This window comes from Eurytemora carolleeae, unplaced genomic scaffold (genome assembly GCF_000591075.1).
Source record: "Eurytemora carolleeae unplaced genomic scaffold, Eaff_2.0 scaffold1000, whole genome shotgun sequence".
Classification (NCBI taxonomy): Eukaryota; Metazoa; Arthropoda; class Copepoda; order Calanoida; family Temoridae; genus Eurytemora; species Eurytemora carolleeae.
In genome coordinates this window covers 70,334-89,586 of record NW_019397276.1, presented here as the reverse complement: position 1 = coordinate 89,586, position 19,253 = coordinate 70,334, and the positions used below count along the sequence as shown (strand labels likewise).

At 32.5% G+C, this 19,253-nt stretch overlaps 1 protein-coding gene across 2 annotated transcripts in view; it reads right to left on the bottom strand.

Annotated features, from left to right (window-relative positions):
• The window catches only part of LOC111713206 (kinesin-like protein KIF13A), a 48,197-nt gene extending 36,705 nt beyond the window's left edge, over window positions 1-11,492 (bottom strand). For both annotated transcript variants that reach the window (XM_023488026.1, XM_023488027.1), the window contains exons 1-4: window positions 11,116-11,492; window positions 10,781-10,915; window positions 3,441-3,567; window positions 389-507 (exon numbers count right to left, since the gene is read on the bottom strand). In XM_023488026.1, coding sequence (XP_023343794.1) covers window positions 389-507; window positions 3,441-3,567; window positions 10,781-10,914 — 380 coding nt within the window. In that variant the 5' untranslated portion in view covers window position 10,915; window positions 11,116-11,492. The remainder of the gene's footprint in view (window positions 1-388; window positions 508-3,440; window positions 3,568-10,780; window positions 10,916-11,115) is intronic.
• Window positions 11,493-19,253: the final 7,761 nt, after the last annotated feature.

Below are 19,253 nucleotides of genomic sequence, written 5' to 3'. Positions count from 1 at the left end.
CCTTTGTGAAACCCTTTAAATCTCTGATTGGTTAAATTGGTCAGTATTGTGTCCGTTATGTTAAGAAACCACATACCAAGACTTTATTTGTAGGACAGCTATAGTATAATAAAAAAGGGGGGGGGGGCTCCGATGTAAAGAATTTATAGTGGACATTTTATAAATTCTGATAAATGTTGACACTTTCTTACAAAGTATTTTTAAGCACAGATTTGATTAACATTAAGTATTTATAAATTTCCTAGGGAAACATTCCAGATAAAATCCCGATGACAATGTTCATTTTCTTTAAAAGGGAATTATTATTTCATTTCTTATAACTTTATAATTTGATTATCTAAACACAGAATTGGTGGTTTTAATGCTAAACCTTTATAAAAAGTCTAACCTTTCAAATAGATGATCACATAATCTTGGTATAATCCCTGGATCCTTGTTTGATCCCATCATAGTGAAGGATTTCCCAGATCCAGTCTGACCGTAGGCCAGGATACACGCGTTATAACCCTACAATTAGTCTTATTAATCGTTTTTAGAACAAAAATTAATAAAACTTCTACAATTTCAAAACTGTATAATGTTAAAATTTTATTTCATTAAACTTTGCAATATCTCTACCCTAAATAAATAAAAATCGGGAAACGAATCTAAAAACGATTGTTACAACATTTTCGGATAGTTTTGGATCATTTTTTGTATGTATCTTCTCCCATGGTCAAAATTTTTCACAATTTTATAAAAGCAAATGTTTAGAAATTTGTTTTGTTGAAAAAAAAAACTTTCTTGGCACTATTTTTTCAAATTTTGACCCTGGAAGAAAAAAAATAGTTAAAAAACAAACAAACAGTACAATACAGTACAATGCAGTACAATACAGTACAATACAGTACAATACAATACAATACAATACGATACAATACAGTACAAAACAATACTGTACAATACAGTACAATACAGTACAAAACAGTACAATACAGTACAATACAATACAATACAATACAACAATGCAGTACAATACAGTACAATACAGTACAATACAATACAATACAATACAATACAGTATAATACAATACAATACAGTACAAAACAATACATTACAATACAATACAATACAATACAAGACAAGACAAGACAATACAATACAATACAATGCAATACAATACAATACAATACCATGCAATACAATACAATACAATACAGTACAATACATAACAATACAGTACAATACAGTACAAAACAATACAGTACAATACGGTACAATACAATACAATACAACACAGTACAATACAAAACAATACAATACAATACAGTAAAATTCAGTACAATACAGTACAATACAGTACAATACAGTACAATACAATACAATACAATACAGTATAATACAATACAATACAGTACAAAACAATACATTACAATACAATACAATACAATACAAGACAAGACAAGACAATACAATACAATACAATACAATACAATACAGTATAATACAATACAATACAGTACAAAACAATACATTACAATACAATACAATACAATACAAGACAAGACAAGACAATACAATACAATACAATGCAATACAATACAATACAATACAATACAGTACAATACAATACAATACAATACAATACAATACAATACAATACAAGACAATACAATACAATACAATACAATGCATTACAATACAAAACAATACAATACAATATTTAGAGAGAAGAAAAAATTTAAAACCAACATTAAAAAGTGTTAACTTGAAAAAGTGGCGCAAACTGCACTAAAAGCCTAAAAGAATAAAGTATAGCAGAATAGAATTGAATAGAATAGAATAAGATTGAAAAGCATAGAATAGAATAGAGAAGAGTAAGTAAGAATCTGTTTTCAAAGCTTACAATTGTTAAATTAAGTAAAACATTGAATAAAAAGTATGTAAAGAACCAGTGTAATCAATATCCAATAATTCAATTTTCCTCCAATACTTTTTATGTGTTGTATATAATAAATATTATTTTTTAAATTTTAAATTTTTCCTATTTTCTTCTAAGATGAATATATGAGTCTTAGGAGTACGTTTGTACTGTTGTAGTTTATGCAGTATTTATAAATAAATTAATCAAATATTGTAAAAACAAGATTTTAAATTCAAATCTTCATTGAGCAAAATTTGAAAAACCTCATGTTTATCTAAATGTTTGAACTTTTATTAAAGTTTTCCAACTTCAGACAAAAGTTTTAGGAAGTCCTTCAAAGTTTTAATGTTATTACTCTCTTCTACTTTTTACAGTTTGATGAATATCCGTATAAAAACCCAGGCTAGGCATGGTGAGACAGGACGGATATAAGACCTAGGTTAGACATGGTGAGACAGGACTAATATAAAACCTAGGTTAGGAGATAAGACAGGACTAATATAAAACCTAGGTTAGGAGATAAGACAGGGCTAATATAAAACCCAGGTTAGGAGGTGAGACAGGACTAATATAAAACCTAGGTTAGGAGGTGAGACAGGACTAATATAAAACCTAGGTTAGGAGGTGAGACAGGACTAATATAAAACCTAGCTTAGGAGGTGATACAGGACGAATATAAAACCCAGGTTAGGAGATAAGACAGGACTAATATAAAACCCAGGTTAGGAGGTGAGACAGGACTAATATGAAACCCAGGTTAGGAGGTGAGACAGGACGAATATAAAACCCAGGTTAGGAGGTGAGACAGGACTAATATAAAACCTAGGTTTGGAGGTGAGACAGGACTAATATAAAACCTAGGTTAGGAGATAAGACAGGACTAATATAAAACCTAGGTTAGGAGGTGAGACAGGACAAATATAAAACCCAGGTTATGAGGTGAGACAGGGCAAATATAAAACCTAGGTTAGGAGATAAGACAGGACGAATATAAAACCCAGGTTAGGAGGCGAGACAGGACTAATATAAAACCCAGGTTATGATGTTTGACAGGACTAATATGAAACCCAGGTTAGGAGGTGAGACAGGACAAATATAAAACCCAGGTTAGGAGGGGAGACAGAACTAATATAAAACCCAGGTTAGGAGGTGAGACAAGACGAATATCAAACCCAGGTTAGGAGGGGAGACAGAACTAATATAAAACCCAGGTTAAGATGTTTGACAAGCCGAATATACAACCTAGATAAGGAGATGTGACAGGACTAATAAAAAACCTAGAAGTTTTAACAGTCTTGATAATTAAAAACTTTAAACAGTCTTGTTAATTATAAACTTTTAACAGTCTTGTTAATTATAAACTTTACACAGTCTTGTTAATTATAAACTTTTAACAGTCTTTTTAATTAAAAACTTTTAACAGTCTGTTAATTAAAAACTTTTAACAGTCTTTTTAATTAAAAACTTTAACAGTCTTGTTAATTATAAAATTTTAACAGTCTTGTTAATTATAAAATTTTAACAGACCGATTTTACCTTGAACGCATTATCCAGAATATCCTTTCCCAGACAGTTGAAGATATCCTCCTGACCGGCCCAGCCATAGCTCCCAGGGTCACAGGAGTTGAAACAGTGATCATAGGTGAAGGATTTAGGCTGCTTCCTAAACAAATAAAGAGATTTTAGGCGGCTTCCTAGACATATAAAGAGGGTTTAGGATGCTTCCTAAACAAAGATAGAGGGTTCAGGATGCTTCCTAAACATATAAGAGGGTTTAGGATGCTTCCTAAACATATATAGAGGATTTAAGATGTTTCCTAGACATATATAGAGGGTTTAGGATGTTTCCTAAACAAAGATAGAGGGTTCAGGATGCTTCGTAAACTGCTTCCTAAACATATATAGAGGATTTCGGATGCGTTCTAAACATATATAGAGGATTTGTGTTGCTTCCTAAACATATATAGGGGATTTAGGATGCTTCCTAAACATATATAGAGGGTTTAGGATGCCTTCTAAACAAAAATAGTGGATTTAGGCGACTTCCTAAACATATATTGAGGATTAATGCTGCTTCTTAAAAATATACAGAGGGTTCAGGATGCTTCAGAAACATATATAGAGGGTTTAGGCATCATCCTAAACATATGTAAAGGGTTGGCGCTGCTCCCAAACATATATAGAGGGTTTAGGCTGCTTCCTAAGCATATTTAGAGGGTTTTGGCTGCATTCTAAACATATATAGATGGTTTAAGCTGCTTACTTAAGAGATATATAGATTTATAGGGTTAAGGCAGCATATGAAAGGAATAGAGGGTTTATGCTTCTTTCTAAACATATATAGATGGTTTAGGCTGCTTCCTGAACATATTTATAGGGTTTTAGTTGCTTCTTAAACATATAAAGAGATTTTAGGCTGCTTCCTAAACATATAAAGATTGTTTAGGCTGCTTCCTTAACACATAAAGAGGGTTTAGGCTGCTTCCTTATCATATACAAGGGGTTTTGGCTGCTTCTTAAACATATATAGAGGGTTTAGGCTGCTTCCTTATCATATATAGAGGGTTTAGGCTGCTTCTGAAACATATATAGAGGGTTTAGACTGCTTCCTTATCATATATAGAGGGTTAAGGCTGCTTCTTAAACATATATAGAGGGTTTAGACTGCTTCCTTAACATATATAGAGGGTTAAGGCTGCTTCTTAAACATATATAGAGGGTTTAGACTGCTTCCTTAACATATATAGAAGGTTTAGGCTGCTTCTTAAACATATATAGAGGGTTTAGACTGCTTCTTTAACATATATAGAGGGTTTATGCTTCCTTTAACATATATAGAGGGTTTAGACTGCTTCTTTAACATATATCGAGGGTTTATGCTTCCTTTAACATATATAGAGGGTTTGCTGGTTCCCGAACATATTTAGAATATTGAAAAATGATCTCTCGCCACAAATAATAATTTTCTAATCCTTATATATTTTCCGTAAACATTTAATATTTCGAATTATAAATTCTGCTTAATTAAATAATAAATTGTAAACGTGAAAGAATGAAGAGTTAGAAAGGGTTAATGAAAGAAACGAACAAAATTGAAAAAATTGTTGAAAGCTGGAATTAAGAGAAAGGTTTGAGAATAAAAGAACATCATCTCGTCTCACGTTTCATATTTTACAGTATTAAACCCCCCAGGGAGAATAACAGAAGCAAGATCATCATTCCCGTGCTCAGCATTGACACTTCCATCTAGGAAAATCCAAAGACGAGGTGTTGGAAGACGAGGTGTTGGCAATTTATCCAACATTGTGTACGCCTGTACAGCTGTATTTTGACGTCATCATGGTTATTTTGATTGTCTGAGAGTCTAACGATCGATAATAAAATATTAGATATTTAACACAATAGTTAATGTTGTGTGCTAAAAGTTATAACTAAAATTAATTATATTAATTTGTATTCTAAATTGTATTTAATCATTCGTTGGATATGAGGATCGTCTGGTGAATTATAGCTGAAGTTGTGATAAAGTTACACATCTCTTTTGTATCAAAAATAGCCGATAATATTGTTAGTGAAAATTTTCAGATCTCGTCAAATATTTTTTCTGAGGTTCTATGGAATGGGATTGTAAGCGATGAAGAAGAGAGGGGACCGGAAATTTCCAATATTATAAACGGTAAATAAATTTCCAATATTATAAACGGTAAATAAATTTCCAATATTATAAACGGTAAATAAATTTCCAATATTATAAACGGTAAATAAATTTCCAATATTATAAACGGTAAATAAATTTTCAATATTATAAACGGTAAATAAATTTCCAATTTTATAAACGGTAAATAAATTTCCAATATTATAAACGGTAAATAAATTTCCAATATTATAAACGGTAAATAAATTTTGGGAATGTGTCGTCTTCTATTTTATCTTAGGCAAAGAAATTATATCGCATAAATTAATGTATTTGTGGGGATTTTGTTTCAAAAATATCCACCATTAAAGAACAAAATATCACAGAAATGTTCGTTAAAGATGAGCATTAATGGACGACCTTTTACTTAGAAGTCTTTTAAAGTTGATTACAAAAGGTTTGAGGCATGAATTATTGGAGGATTTTAAAAAGGTTGGTTAAAGAAATACATTGGTGAAAATAAATTTTATTTTAATCTGATTCGGAAATTTTTTAAGTATAATTCTAGACGTTTTAGAAACATTTTAATAAGATAAATACTGTTCTAGCGGTCCTAGAAGCGATTAGGAAAAAGGTTTTATAATTTCAAGTTTTAATCAAGAATCAGTTATCTTTTTAATTCAATCTTTTTCTAAAGAAACAACATGTGTTTGATCTGCCGAAAGAAAATCCAAAATATTTTTGCAACATCTGTTTGCACAACATGGTTTAGAATATAGAAGAAAATTTGTAGTTTGTTTAGAGGAGATATATTATTTGTCTGAGAGTAAAAAAATATTTTTAAAGTTTAGAGTATAGAGGAGATATATAGTTTAGAGTATAGGGGAGATATATAGTTTAGAGTAGAGAGGAGATATATAGTTAAGAGTATAGAGGAGATAAATAGTTTAGAGTATATTGGAGATATATTGTTAAAAGTATAGTGAAGATATATAGTTTAGAGTACATTGGAGATATATAGTTAAAAGTATAAAGGAGATATATAGTTTAGATTATAGAGGAGATATAAAGTTAAGAGTCTAGTAGTATATAGTATATAGAGTATATAGTTTATAATATAGAAGATATATCGTTAAGAGTATAGAAGACTTATGTAGTTTATAATATAGAAGATATATCGTTAGGAGTACAGAAGAGATATGTAGTTTATAATATAGAAGATATATAGTTTAGAGTATAGAAGAGATATAGTTTAGAGTATAAAAGAGATATGAATTCGGTAGTATAGAGGATATAAATAGTTTAGAGTAAAGAGGAGATTTGTAGTTTTGAGTAAAGAAGAGATAAATAGTTTAGAATATAGAAGAGATATGTAGTATATAGTATAGTAGAGATACACAGTTTAGAGAATAATAGAGGAGATATATAGTTTAGAGAATAATAGAGGAGATATATAGCTTAGAGTATAATAGAGGAGATATATAGCTTAGAGTATAGAAAAGATAGAAAATGTGTAAGTATGAAGAGAATATAAAGTTTAAAGAATGATCCAAGTTTGCTCCAAGTTCCAGGAATTACACGCTATATAAAGTCTTGATGTTGATGTTTATACAGTATTCACATACTATGTCAACATGCAACCTTTATGAAACCAACATCACATTCAGGCAACAATAGCATTTCATATTTTACGAAAGAAAAGGCACATTTGGAAATCTCTTTTTTAGTTTTTCTTTCATGGATTGTGCATCGTAAATCCTGGATCCTGAATCATAGATCCTGGATCATGGATCATAAATCATAGATTTTTATGGATCATGAATCATGATCATATCCCATATCCTGTATCCTATATCCTGTGTCCTATATCCTGTATCCTGTATCCTGTATCCTGTATCCTGTATCCTGTATCCTGTATCATGTATCCTGTATCCTGTATCCTGTATCCTGTATCCTGTATCCTGTATCCTGCCATCCCAAATCCTGTATCCTGTATCCTAGATTCTTCATTTTAATCATTTTATTACATGCATGGGTCATGAAATTGAAATCCAAGCCCTTTTTTGTTTATCTTAGTATCTGGACCATCTTTGATTACAATCCTATAGATCATGATCCTGGATCCTGGATCCTGGATCCTGGTAATAGATTGAATCCTAGATCTTCCTTTGAAAGTTTTAATCCCAGAGACCAGAAGTCAACTCTGCAGAATTAATTCCGCAAACTAGTTTCCGTTTTCCACCAGGTTTTTACTAACCTAGAAACCATACAGTAATTTGTTAAACTCAGATCCAGATCCTTTTATTTAATTTGTTTCAAAACCAGCTTCTGATTCTCCTGAAACCGGCTCCGGGCTCTCTTAAACCCAACCCCGGGTTCTCCTAAACCAAGCTTCGTTCTTTTAAACCAGCTCCGGGCTCTCCTAAAACCAGTTCCGGGTTCTCCTAAATCCAGTTCTGGGTTCTTCTAAAACAAGCTCCGGGTTTTCTAAAACCAACTCGAGGATCTCCTAAAACCAGCCCAGCTACGGGTTCTCCTTTTGTTGTGTTTGTGTGTAACCAAGATATTGTAAGCTGGGAGGATTTAAGTGATTTATGATCAACACCTTTTCTTCTTACTAAATCCCGGCCTAGAATGTTTAGGAATATGAATATATTTATTTGAGGAAAGTATTTAAATCGTTCAACGGTAAAGTGAACAGGTACCGTACAGAAACGATTCAAGATGTACAGTTGCGTTTTCAATTAAAGTGATTTCTATTTTAAAAATTTAATATTTATCAAAAGTTTAATTGAGTGTTGTCAACGTTAAAGATAGTTAAATACACAGAAAATAAACTGGAAGCAATGCGGAACATTTGAATAAAATCATATTAATCCAAGATTACATTTTCCCAACATCTACAGATTTTACATTTATTGCTTGAATAGAACTTGAAGATTTATTTCTTTTTCATCCTTCTCTCTGCTTACTTGGAAACGATTCCTAATATAGACAAGAACTTATTCATTTGCAAAATCTGAAGAAGAAAACGTTAAAAATAATACTATACTATATACTATACTGTATAGTATACCCTTCCCTCTACACGTCAAACTAAAGTAAAATGCAAGTAAGATTGATTATATCTTTTTGATCATAACTTCTGTTATTGAAGAGATATTTAGAAGAACAAAAATGTTTTGAATTTATAATATGTAGCCGAATAAATTTGCTTTTCTTACACTTGTGCGTCAAATCAGAACTAGAGGAGCAACGGAGTCACACAGCTGTGACAGTAATGTCAATTGAAATTGACCTTCTTCTTCTGGTTTGTTTGCAGTGTCTATCGCATGTTGCTCAGGGTACTGTTTACATATTGCAGACGCTTACTTTGGGATTATTAATATATATTGTATACTGTTTATAACTGTTTACAATATATATTAATAATTATATTAATTGATACTAAACATTCAATCAATATGTTTTATATAAATACAAGACCATTCTTTAATTATCAATATAGTATAATACTAGACAATTAATATAATTATCAATATATATTATATACTAGACATTTAATACAATTGTATGTTTTTCTTAAACATCTCATCGGAAAACAGAATTTATTTAGTTTTAGCTAAAAGATGTCGTCATACATTATGTCTGGAATAAAAGCTAATCATTTAATCTCTAGAAAGTAAAAATAATGCTATGGCGTTACAAGGTCGCAAAGTTATACTTGTAAATCTTTATCAAATGACTTTTTCTCGTTTATAACCTTATACATCTATATATTTATATATTTAAAATAAGAAAATTGAGAGCTTAGAGAAGAAACAAAGAAAAAGAATTGTGTTTGCAAAGGTTAAATCATGGGAAAAATAAATTGTAAAAACAATCCAATAATATGTCTATATCGTTAACTAGAAAATATATTTATTATTATATATGCCCAGACTTGCTCTCTAACAATACAAATTCTAAACCTTACTTTTCTTGCTGAGAAAGTGGGGAGGATGGGGGGAGGTGTTCTAGATTTTAAAAGCTAAATCAATTAACTTTTAAGAATTGGAAAGAAGCTCCCTCCAGGTTCTTTTAGCCCCAGACCTTAATCCTACTACCTGGTTACCTCCCTCCAGGTTCCTCTAGCCCCTAGACCCTAATCCTACTACCTGGTTAGCTCCCTCCAGGTTCCTCTAGCCCCTAGACCCTAATCCTACTACCTGGTTAGCTCCCTCCATGTTCCTCTAGCCCCTAGACCATAATCAAACTCCCTGGTTAGCTCCCTCCAGGTTCCTCTAGCCCCTAGCTAGCTCCCTCCAGGTTCCTCTAGCCCCTAGCTAGCTCCCTCCAATAAAACTGTGTCCCCGGAGAACCCTCTCTCCAATTCTTTCCCCTTCTCTTCTTGATAAACCTAGAATCTAAAATCTCCATATCTTTCATGTCTGAATATTTTGTTAAAATTGGAACTCTTCCATCCAATAATATAAATCCTAAATCTGAATAAACATCCGACCCTCCTTCTCTGCGTCCCGCTTTTTGACCATATTTACTTATTTTAAACTGTAGATTCAAAATATGTTTCTATAATTACCTAAAATGAAGTTTAACGTAAATGCAAGCATGATTTTCACAGTTAACGTGACGATTTAGAAACATTTTCTTGCTTGTCTCTATTGTTTTATGAACGACAAACTTCGAAGACAAGATTTGTGAGCGGGAATTTGACCACTCATCTTACAAACTATACTGGAGAAATTTAAATATTCGCTCAAAAATAACAATTAAAAATATCGTTTTTTTTAAAAAGGTTAAATTACAATATTAGGAATCATTAATGACACTCTTTATATGGGAGGTTTACATAAAATAAATTGACAAATCCCTAAACCTAGATGTAAGGGAAGATCTACTTTAAAAATTTGGACTCATGAAACAGTTTTTGTAGTAAGATTGGTTTAACGAGTTGTAGGTGAAGTTTGAATTATCATATTATAACTTGTCGACCCCACCTTTTTAAAACCCAGTTAAGAACATTCCCGTGGTTCTCCTGAGTTCTTCAATGAAGATGTGAAGCAAATCGGTTATGGGGTATATGAGTTATGATCAGATAACCAAACAGACAAACAGAGATTAATACTTAATATTTGGCATAACAAGTGTAGGTGATCTCTTCTAATCAGGTTGTTTTTATAGGGTTTAGAAAACTAGAGTTTAAAGAAGGAGATCAGTTCACATAACATTTTAATATCCTCACCTTGTGTCTTTGGTTGATGGAGCATGCAGGACGGTTCTGTTCTCATCTATCTCTATGATCGAGCTAGTCCCTAGCTCCAACTCCCTCCGGTTTAAGGGTCGGACCCGGAGAGCAACCCGAACCTTATCACTCATCCTATCAGCACCCGGAGAATTGTATTTTCCTTAATTATTTAAAAAGAAGAAACATTTTTAATTTTTAATTTCAAAGTATTTTTTTTAAATTTAAAATAAGTATGAAATTCTTGATATGTAACGGATACATACATAGTAAAATGAGAATAATAAAAAAATCCATAAAAGTAAAGTGTTCTCATAAACGTTACTCCGGGATCCCTTGCAGAGCTAGATTCTAGCAGTAGGAACCATACAGAGACAACATTAATGATTTCCGTTCCAGGGGAGGAATATATTCACGAGACAGGGTTTACAGTCAGTATATTCACTAAACAGGGTTCCCTCTGCAGTATTTAGCAGTTAGTATTCTGTTTTCACACTTGCATTCAATAGTTTATGGGCTCTGCGTTCAGGGAATTCATAAATCTTATATTCACACAGATTTTGAGCACAGTACACAGTACACCAAGGTTTGGATTTCCGGCATTTTTAGTACAGGCTTATTGTACTGTTTGAGTGTTCTATTCTACATTAGTTGTACTGTATATTTAAACTACTCTTCAGGAATAATGTTGCATCCCCATTTTTCATTTTATCTTTCTGAAATATTAGTTTTTAAAAAATGGTTTCGTCTTTTTAGATTCAAAGTAGCTGTATCCATTATTACTTATATATTATATTACTATATAATGTTTTATATCTAATTACAGAGCAAGGGAAAACATGAATCGATTGGTTTTATCTGCATGATACATATTCTTTATAATATATCATAAATATTGAAACATATGATCTATATATATCATATATTTATATGTAGAGGATATCGTTTTCATAACAATACATTAACTCTATACAAACACAGAGAATAACCGTGGTTTTACAAAGGAGGGATTGAAAAGGAATATAAAGGGTGTTAAAAAAAACATTTACACTTTTCTCTTACAGACATAATTATTATCCGACCATAATTTATATCACAGTGTTTCTAGCATGTTAGGACTACATGGTTAAAAATTATCTGATTTGGTCAACCCTGCTCTGAAAAGATGCTTTTTATCACTTGGGAAAGGATTTGATCAGCCTACCCGGCTGGGATTTCCTATTCTCGCCACACTGCTTTAGATGATAGAGATTTTCTCATTTCTTCCAGGCAACCATATTTTTTGCCATGGCCCAAATATTCTCAAATATAGGCCGAACATTATGGTTATTGTAGGTGTAATCCATTGCTAACTGCATAAGAGGCTGGTTGTGGTGGCTGTTTTTAAGTTTCATCCTGCCAGAAAGCTGAGCCCTTATAGACCAAGTTAGAGTTGATTTACACAAGGAAAAGCTTTAGTATAGTATGAGATTCCTTTTTGCAATAAAATATGGTTCCATCAGCTTATATTATTGGTCCCCGGCAGCTGTTCTCCTTGTTAAAGGAGAAGGGAAGGAACTGGCTTTGCATTTGCCTGTAAATGCATGTTGCTTACAGTGTACTCCAAATTGGTGTTTGGTCATATTAGCTCGACCCTGAACTTGTAATCGGTTAACTAACAAAGCTTTGGGCAAATATTAAACCCCTTTAAATATATTTTTGTAATTTTAAAGCATGTTCTGGACCTTCTTCAGCTTTGGTAATGTTATTTTCTGCAGGTAGGCTGATCAGTTTTATCCCCAAGAGATAAAGAGCATATATTCAGAGCAGTGTTGACCAAATCCGATAATTTTCAACCATGTAGTCCTAACATCCTGTAGACATTGTGATATCAATTTTATGATTGGATTATAATTAAGCCTGTGAAAGAAAAAAGTGTAAAGTGTTTTTTTTAACACCCTTCATATATATATAATTATATATTTCGATGTATAGATATGTTGATGCATGTCTCAAGTTGTTTATTCTTCCTTTATTTTATTTTAACTTTATATTCGAGTCATAAAATCATAAAACATATTGTTGTTTTACAATATAAATTTCATAGGTCCATATATTCTAGTTTGTCCTTTAAAAACAGACAACCTTGCCAAGTCTGTATTTTTAGGCTTCAGGGCTCTTAGTGCTCCTTTTGCTAGTAAGAATTTCAGACTTTTAATTTAGCTTTTTTAGTTCTCTTAAAAATTTAAATGTTGCGGATTTTTCTATTAATACTGTTTTTCCGTGGTATTTTTTCTAGGCAAAAACTTTTAATTTCAATCATCCACAAACCTTCCCTGGGGTCATATGAGATACCACAAAAAGTTTGGGACCACTTTTGTTCGACCGTTTGTACGTTTATTGGATACAAACAAACAAACAGACAAATCAACCAACCAGCCTAATATATTAATAGCAAACTTACTGTTCATTACGAAAACTTTGGAGGTCTTTTTAACTCAACTTTTACCCAAGAAAATTTTCCAGATCTAGTGGATTTAAATCTTCTATTTTGTATTGTCTACTTTGACCAACCTTGTCTAAACCAAAGAGTAAGATCCGCCAACAATAAAAACTTGTATCTATAGGATATCAGATATTAAACCCACGCATATACTTTTATCCCTCTTAAAGAATTCAAATAAATTTAGCTCTTAATGGTGGTATTTTAATTTTTAAAGATTTCCATAGCCTATTTATATTTTCTAAATTCAAGGAAAATAGCTCTATCTAAATCAAAGGAAAATAGCTTCGTCTAAATTCAAGGAAAATAGCTTCGTCTAAATTCAAGGAAAATAGCTCCATATGAATTCAATGAAAATAGTTCCATCTAAATCAAAGGAAAATAGCTCCATCTGAATTCAAGGAAAATAGCTCCATCTGAATTCAAGGAAAATAGTTCCGTCTAAATTCAAGGAAAAAAGCTCCATCTGAATTAAAAGAAAATAGTTCCATCTGAATTTAAGGAAAATAGCTCCATCTGAATTCAAGGAAAATAGTTTCGTCTAAGTTCGAGGAAAATAAATCCATCTGAATTAAAGGAAAATAGTTCCATCTGAATTTAAGGAAAATAGCTCCATGTGAATTCAAGGAAAATAGTTTCGTCTAAGTTCGAGGAAAATAAATCCATCTGAATTAAAGGAAAATAGTTCCATCTGAATTTAAGGAAAATAGCTTCATCTGAATTCAAGGAAAATAGTTCCGTCTAAATTCAAGGAAAAAAGCTCCATCTAAATTAAAGGAAAATAGTTTCGTCTAAATTAAAGGAAAATAGCTCCGTCTGAATTCAAGGGAAATAGCTTCTTCTTAATTCAAGGAAAATAGCTGCGTCTGAATTCAAGGAAAATACAGGGTGTCCCACGAAACATGACAGTTAATAAATAGTCTAGAATGACGTCTTCCAAATACTAGATTAGATTTAAAGACTTTTTGCAGTTTAGTTCGGTAGCAAAATCTTTTGCTCCAATATATCTTAATCTGAGATCGATTTTACCATAATAAAACTGCTATATAATGTTCCTTATAATTTTATTTGGTATCAAACAACTTGAAAAATTATGGAAGAAGACATTTTAAAATATTCAGCAACTGTCATGTTTCGTAGGACACCCTGTAATTCCGTCAGAATTCAAGGAAAATAGCTCCGTCTGAATTCAAGGAAAATAGCTCCTTCTGAATTCAAAGAAAATAGTTCCTTCTAAATTCAAGGAAAATAGCTCCATCTAAATTAAAGGAAAAAGCTCCATCTAAATTCAAGGAAAATAGATTCGTCTAAATTAAAGGAAAATAGCTCAATCTAAATTAATGGAAAATAGCTCCATCTGAATTCAAGGAAAGTAGCTTCGTCTAAATTCAAGTAAAATAGCTCCATCTAAATTAAAGGAAAATAGTTCCTTCTAAATTCAAGGAAAATAGCTCCGTCTGAATCAAAGGACGATAGCTTCGTATAAATTCAAGGAAAATAGCTCCGTCAAGTTTAAGGAAAATATAGCTCCTTCTAAATTCAAGGAAAATAGCTCCGTTCAAAATAAGGAAAGTAGCTTTGTTGGTTTTCAAAAAAAGTTTTTGTTTGAAACCTGGAGTAAATGTTCTGCCTGGAAAAGTTCTTCTAGAACGTTCTTGCAATAAATTAAGATTAAGGCCTGCCAACCTTAAACTCATTTAATCCTTTACATCGTATGTATTCTGTCCAACAGATAAAAAGAAAGACATTAAAACCTTTATTCTAAAGTAGTTGAGGTTAAACTGATTAACTTTTTAGTGCTGGTTTTCCTTTGGTCTTGGCATATTTCTTGTTGAGCGCAAATCAAAATTCTTGTATGCCCGAAAACCCCGCTTTTCATCTCATTACATTATTCCATCAAAACAAGAGAAAACTAATCTAAGAAGATTTTTTCCCCTGAAAATAAAAATCGCTCAAATTTTATTTTAAAAATCAAATTCTTTACAAAATGAAGGCCTTGGACCAGTGTTTGAATACGTTAATATATTTAATACTTGAATACTTGACAAGTTTTAATTTGATTATTATAATTTCAAATTCCACGAGATCAAGGTACACTACGCCAAGAAATAGTCTAATAAATCAAAACATTATCAAATATCATATAGTATGCATAAACCCGGCCTAATGGCGGATCGTTTGACAAGTCCATGTGTCTAATGTATTAATCGATACCAAGATATTAAACAGTTCCAGACAAAAATCATCGGTTTCTAGAACCGTCCAGTTTACACCGCAATGGGGACAAAATAAGCTACAATTTATACATAATATAATATACAATTTATATATAATTTATACTGGGAATAAAGTACAGATTAGACTGCAGGGGGATAAAAAACTACAGTTTATAGACTGTAGGTGGGGAAAGTAAAAAACTTTCCCTAACTTCTGCCGGTGAGCCACATAAATATTATAGGTCTCACTGTAGGGTGACCTTGCAAAACTAAAATTAAATAGAGATTGAAAGGAAATCAAGTTTTATCAAAATCAAGTTTCAAAATTTTGATTTTGATTAGATATGAAAGTGGAAGGTCTTTATGTGGATAACTGTGAATTGAAAACTTTGATCACTAGATTAGATTGTAGATTAGAAGAATTGAATCAGTGGAGGAGAAGGGTTGATTTCCAAGTTTGTACTAATGGAAAGTATAAGATTCGCTGATTTGTGAGAAATTGTTTAAGAGTAAACACAAAAAGGATTTCTAGGTTCGGATTGGATTGGTTGGGATATAGAGTATAGAAGAAGAGGTATATGAGTACTGTACGGAGAGGTATATGAGTACTGTAAGGAGAGGTATATGAGTTCTTTACGGAGAGGTAAATGAGTACTGTACGGAGAGGTATATGAGTACTGCACGCAGAGGTATATGAGTACTGTACATAGCGGAACATGAGTACTGTACGGAAAGGTATATGATTACTTTACGGAGAGGTATATGAGTACCGTACGGAGAGGTATATGAGTACTGTACGTAGAAGTATGAGTACTGTACGGAGAGGTATATGAGTACTGTACGGAAAGGTTAATGAGTACTGTAGGGCGAGGTATAGATGAGTTCTGTACGGAGAGGTATCACGAGTAATGTATGGAGAGAGGTATATGAGTACTGTAAGGAGAGGTATATGAGTACTGTACGGAGAGGTATATGAGTACTGTACGGAGAGGTATATGAGTACTGTACGGAGATGTATATGAGCACTGTACGGAGAGGTATATGAGTACTGTACGGAAAGGTATATGAGTACTGTAGGGAGAGGTATAGATGAGTTCTGTACGGAGAGGTATATGAGTAATGTATGGAGAGAGGTATATGAGTACTGTAAGGAGAGGTATATGAGTACTGTACGGAGTGGTATATGAGTACTGTACTGAGAGGTATATGAGTACTGTACGGAGAGGTAGATGGAACTGAATAATCTTCTTGTCTAAGAATGGTTGTGTGTACCGGAGCTACTGAACATCCTCAAGAGAAAGCTGACTTTCTCTCCAGCTCTTCAATGATCTCAAACCTTGAAAAGATAGATAGATAGATAGATAGATATTATGATAGATAAATAGATATAAAAAGATAGAATTATTGCTAGATTGATAGATAGATAGTAAGGAAATAGATAAATAGATAGATAAAAAGATAGATAGAAGAAAGAACTAGTAAGACATTTAGTAAGCAACTTTTGTTAGCTTTTGATTGCCATTTAATGAATTATTTATCCTGGAGTTTTTAAAGAAAGTGTAGATAAATAGAGAATGGATCCCATCTTTAAATAGTTAAATCGCACCATATAGTTTATTACATTAAAAATTTGCCGTAAAACAAAGTGTAAGTTCGGTGTTCGTAACCCGCATTTAAACCTTCTCTTATCTAAACTTTACCATATACAGCCTTAGGGTAGGGCCTGGGGGGGGGGGTCAATATATACTTTTATATCTCTTATCTGTCTTTCTACACTCAATCAGGGCAGTGAAATCGATTTGAATAATCTATGCGTGTTTGAAACTTAAAGTTTTCACAAATTTTGAATAATGAACAATGAACAACTTATTAAAAATTTTCTTAAGTTGCGAACTCTGTTTGAGACTAGAGCTTTAGGTTCAGAAAATATGCGACCTCTGTTTGAGACTAGAGCTTTAGGTTGTGATAATACGACCTTTGTTTGAGGTTGGATCTTTAGTTTGAGATAATTAGTTTGAGATAATACGACCTTTGTTTGAGGTTGGATCTTTAGTTTGAGATAATGCGACCTTTGTTTGAGGTTGGATCTTTAGTTTGAGATAATGCGACCTTTGTTTGAGGTTGGATCTTTAGGTTGGGATATAATGAATAATGAATATAATAGAACTTTAGGTTGAGATATAATGAGACCTTTGTTTGAGACTTGAACTTAAGGTTGAGATAATGCGACCTCTGATTTAAATATATATTGTGCGGATCAACAAAAAGGTAACTCACAATCAGAATCAGCAGAGAGAGAGAGGTAGAGGGGGGGGGGTGGCAATAAGTTTAGCCCCCAAACCCTCTCCAAAACTATGTTTGAGAAGACATTTTCTTATCTATTTTTATCAACAACAATAAGAAATGTGCATCTTGTCCTTCTCTTCTTCTTATTGAAAGATTATAAGACAACAACACAGAAATAGTTTTACATTAAACACAAAGAACATTTTAGAACAGTCAGTAACCATCATATATTTAACTGGGGTACAAAGAAACTAATTACTACAAACTCTGATTAAATCATCCTTATATATATATATTTTGGCAACTAAACATTTAGATATTTAAAACTATGACTTATGTTAGATCAAATAAAATAAGCTTGAAATATCAAAGGTTTACATCAAAAGGTTTCAGGTGATTTTAAAATCAGAGTTTGTGGCGAAGACTCAATTCTTAGACATAAAACTTAAGTAACTATGTGTTTGATATATCGATTTATCAACGTATCAAGTTGATAATATTAAAACACTAGGCTCTTAGGGCGCTTCGCGCCCATCTTCTATTTCAATTGTGAACATGTTCTCTTTGTGTACATCGTAATACAAAACAAAAAAAAAGTTCGCGAATTTTAACAAAAAAATTCGGGGATTTTCAAAATTTTCAAAATTTAATAAAAATCGAATTTTGATGGAGACAAATATTTGAAATTTTGATCATTCATAAACCTTCCCTGGGGCCACGTGAGGTCCCACACAAAATTTGGGCCTGATTGGTTCAGCCGTTTTGACGTTTATTAGATACAAACAGACAAACAGACAAGCTAAATTTATATATAGATGATCCAGAATATAAAGTTGGCACCTTGTTTAATTGGATTTGATCAGACTATGTGCAGAGTCAAATCAATGCCAATGGTCTCACAATCTTGTATGCAATACAATTATGCTTCAGAAAATTCCATCTTCTCACCTTAAACTAAAGTAAATTGCACAGAGAAAGAGAAGATAGGTTGGATGAGGTGAGAAGATCGGTTGGATGAGATGGAAAAGATAGGTTGGATGAGGGGGAGAGGATAGGTTGGATAAGGGGGAGAAGATAGGTTGGATAAGGGGGAGAAGATAGGTTAGATGAGAAGTAGAAGATAGGTTGGATGAGGGGGAGAAGATAGGTTGGATAAGATGGAGAAAATAGGTTGGATGAGAAGTAGAAGATAGGTTGGATGAGGAGGATAAGATAGGATGGATGAGATGGAGAAGATAGGTTGGATGAGATGGAGAAGATAGGTTGGATGAGGGGGAGAAGATAGGTTGGATGAATAGGAGAAGATAGGTTGGATGAGTGGGAGAAGATTTGTTGTATAAGGGGAGAAGATAGGTTGGATGCGAGAGAGAAGATGGTTTGGATGAGATGAAGAAGATAGGTTGGATGAGGGCGAGAAGATAGGTTGGATGAGATGGAGAAGATAGGTTGGATGAGATGGAGCAGATAGGATGGATGAGATGGAGAAGAT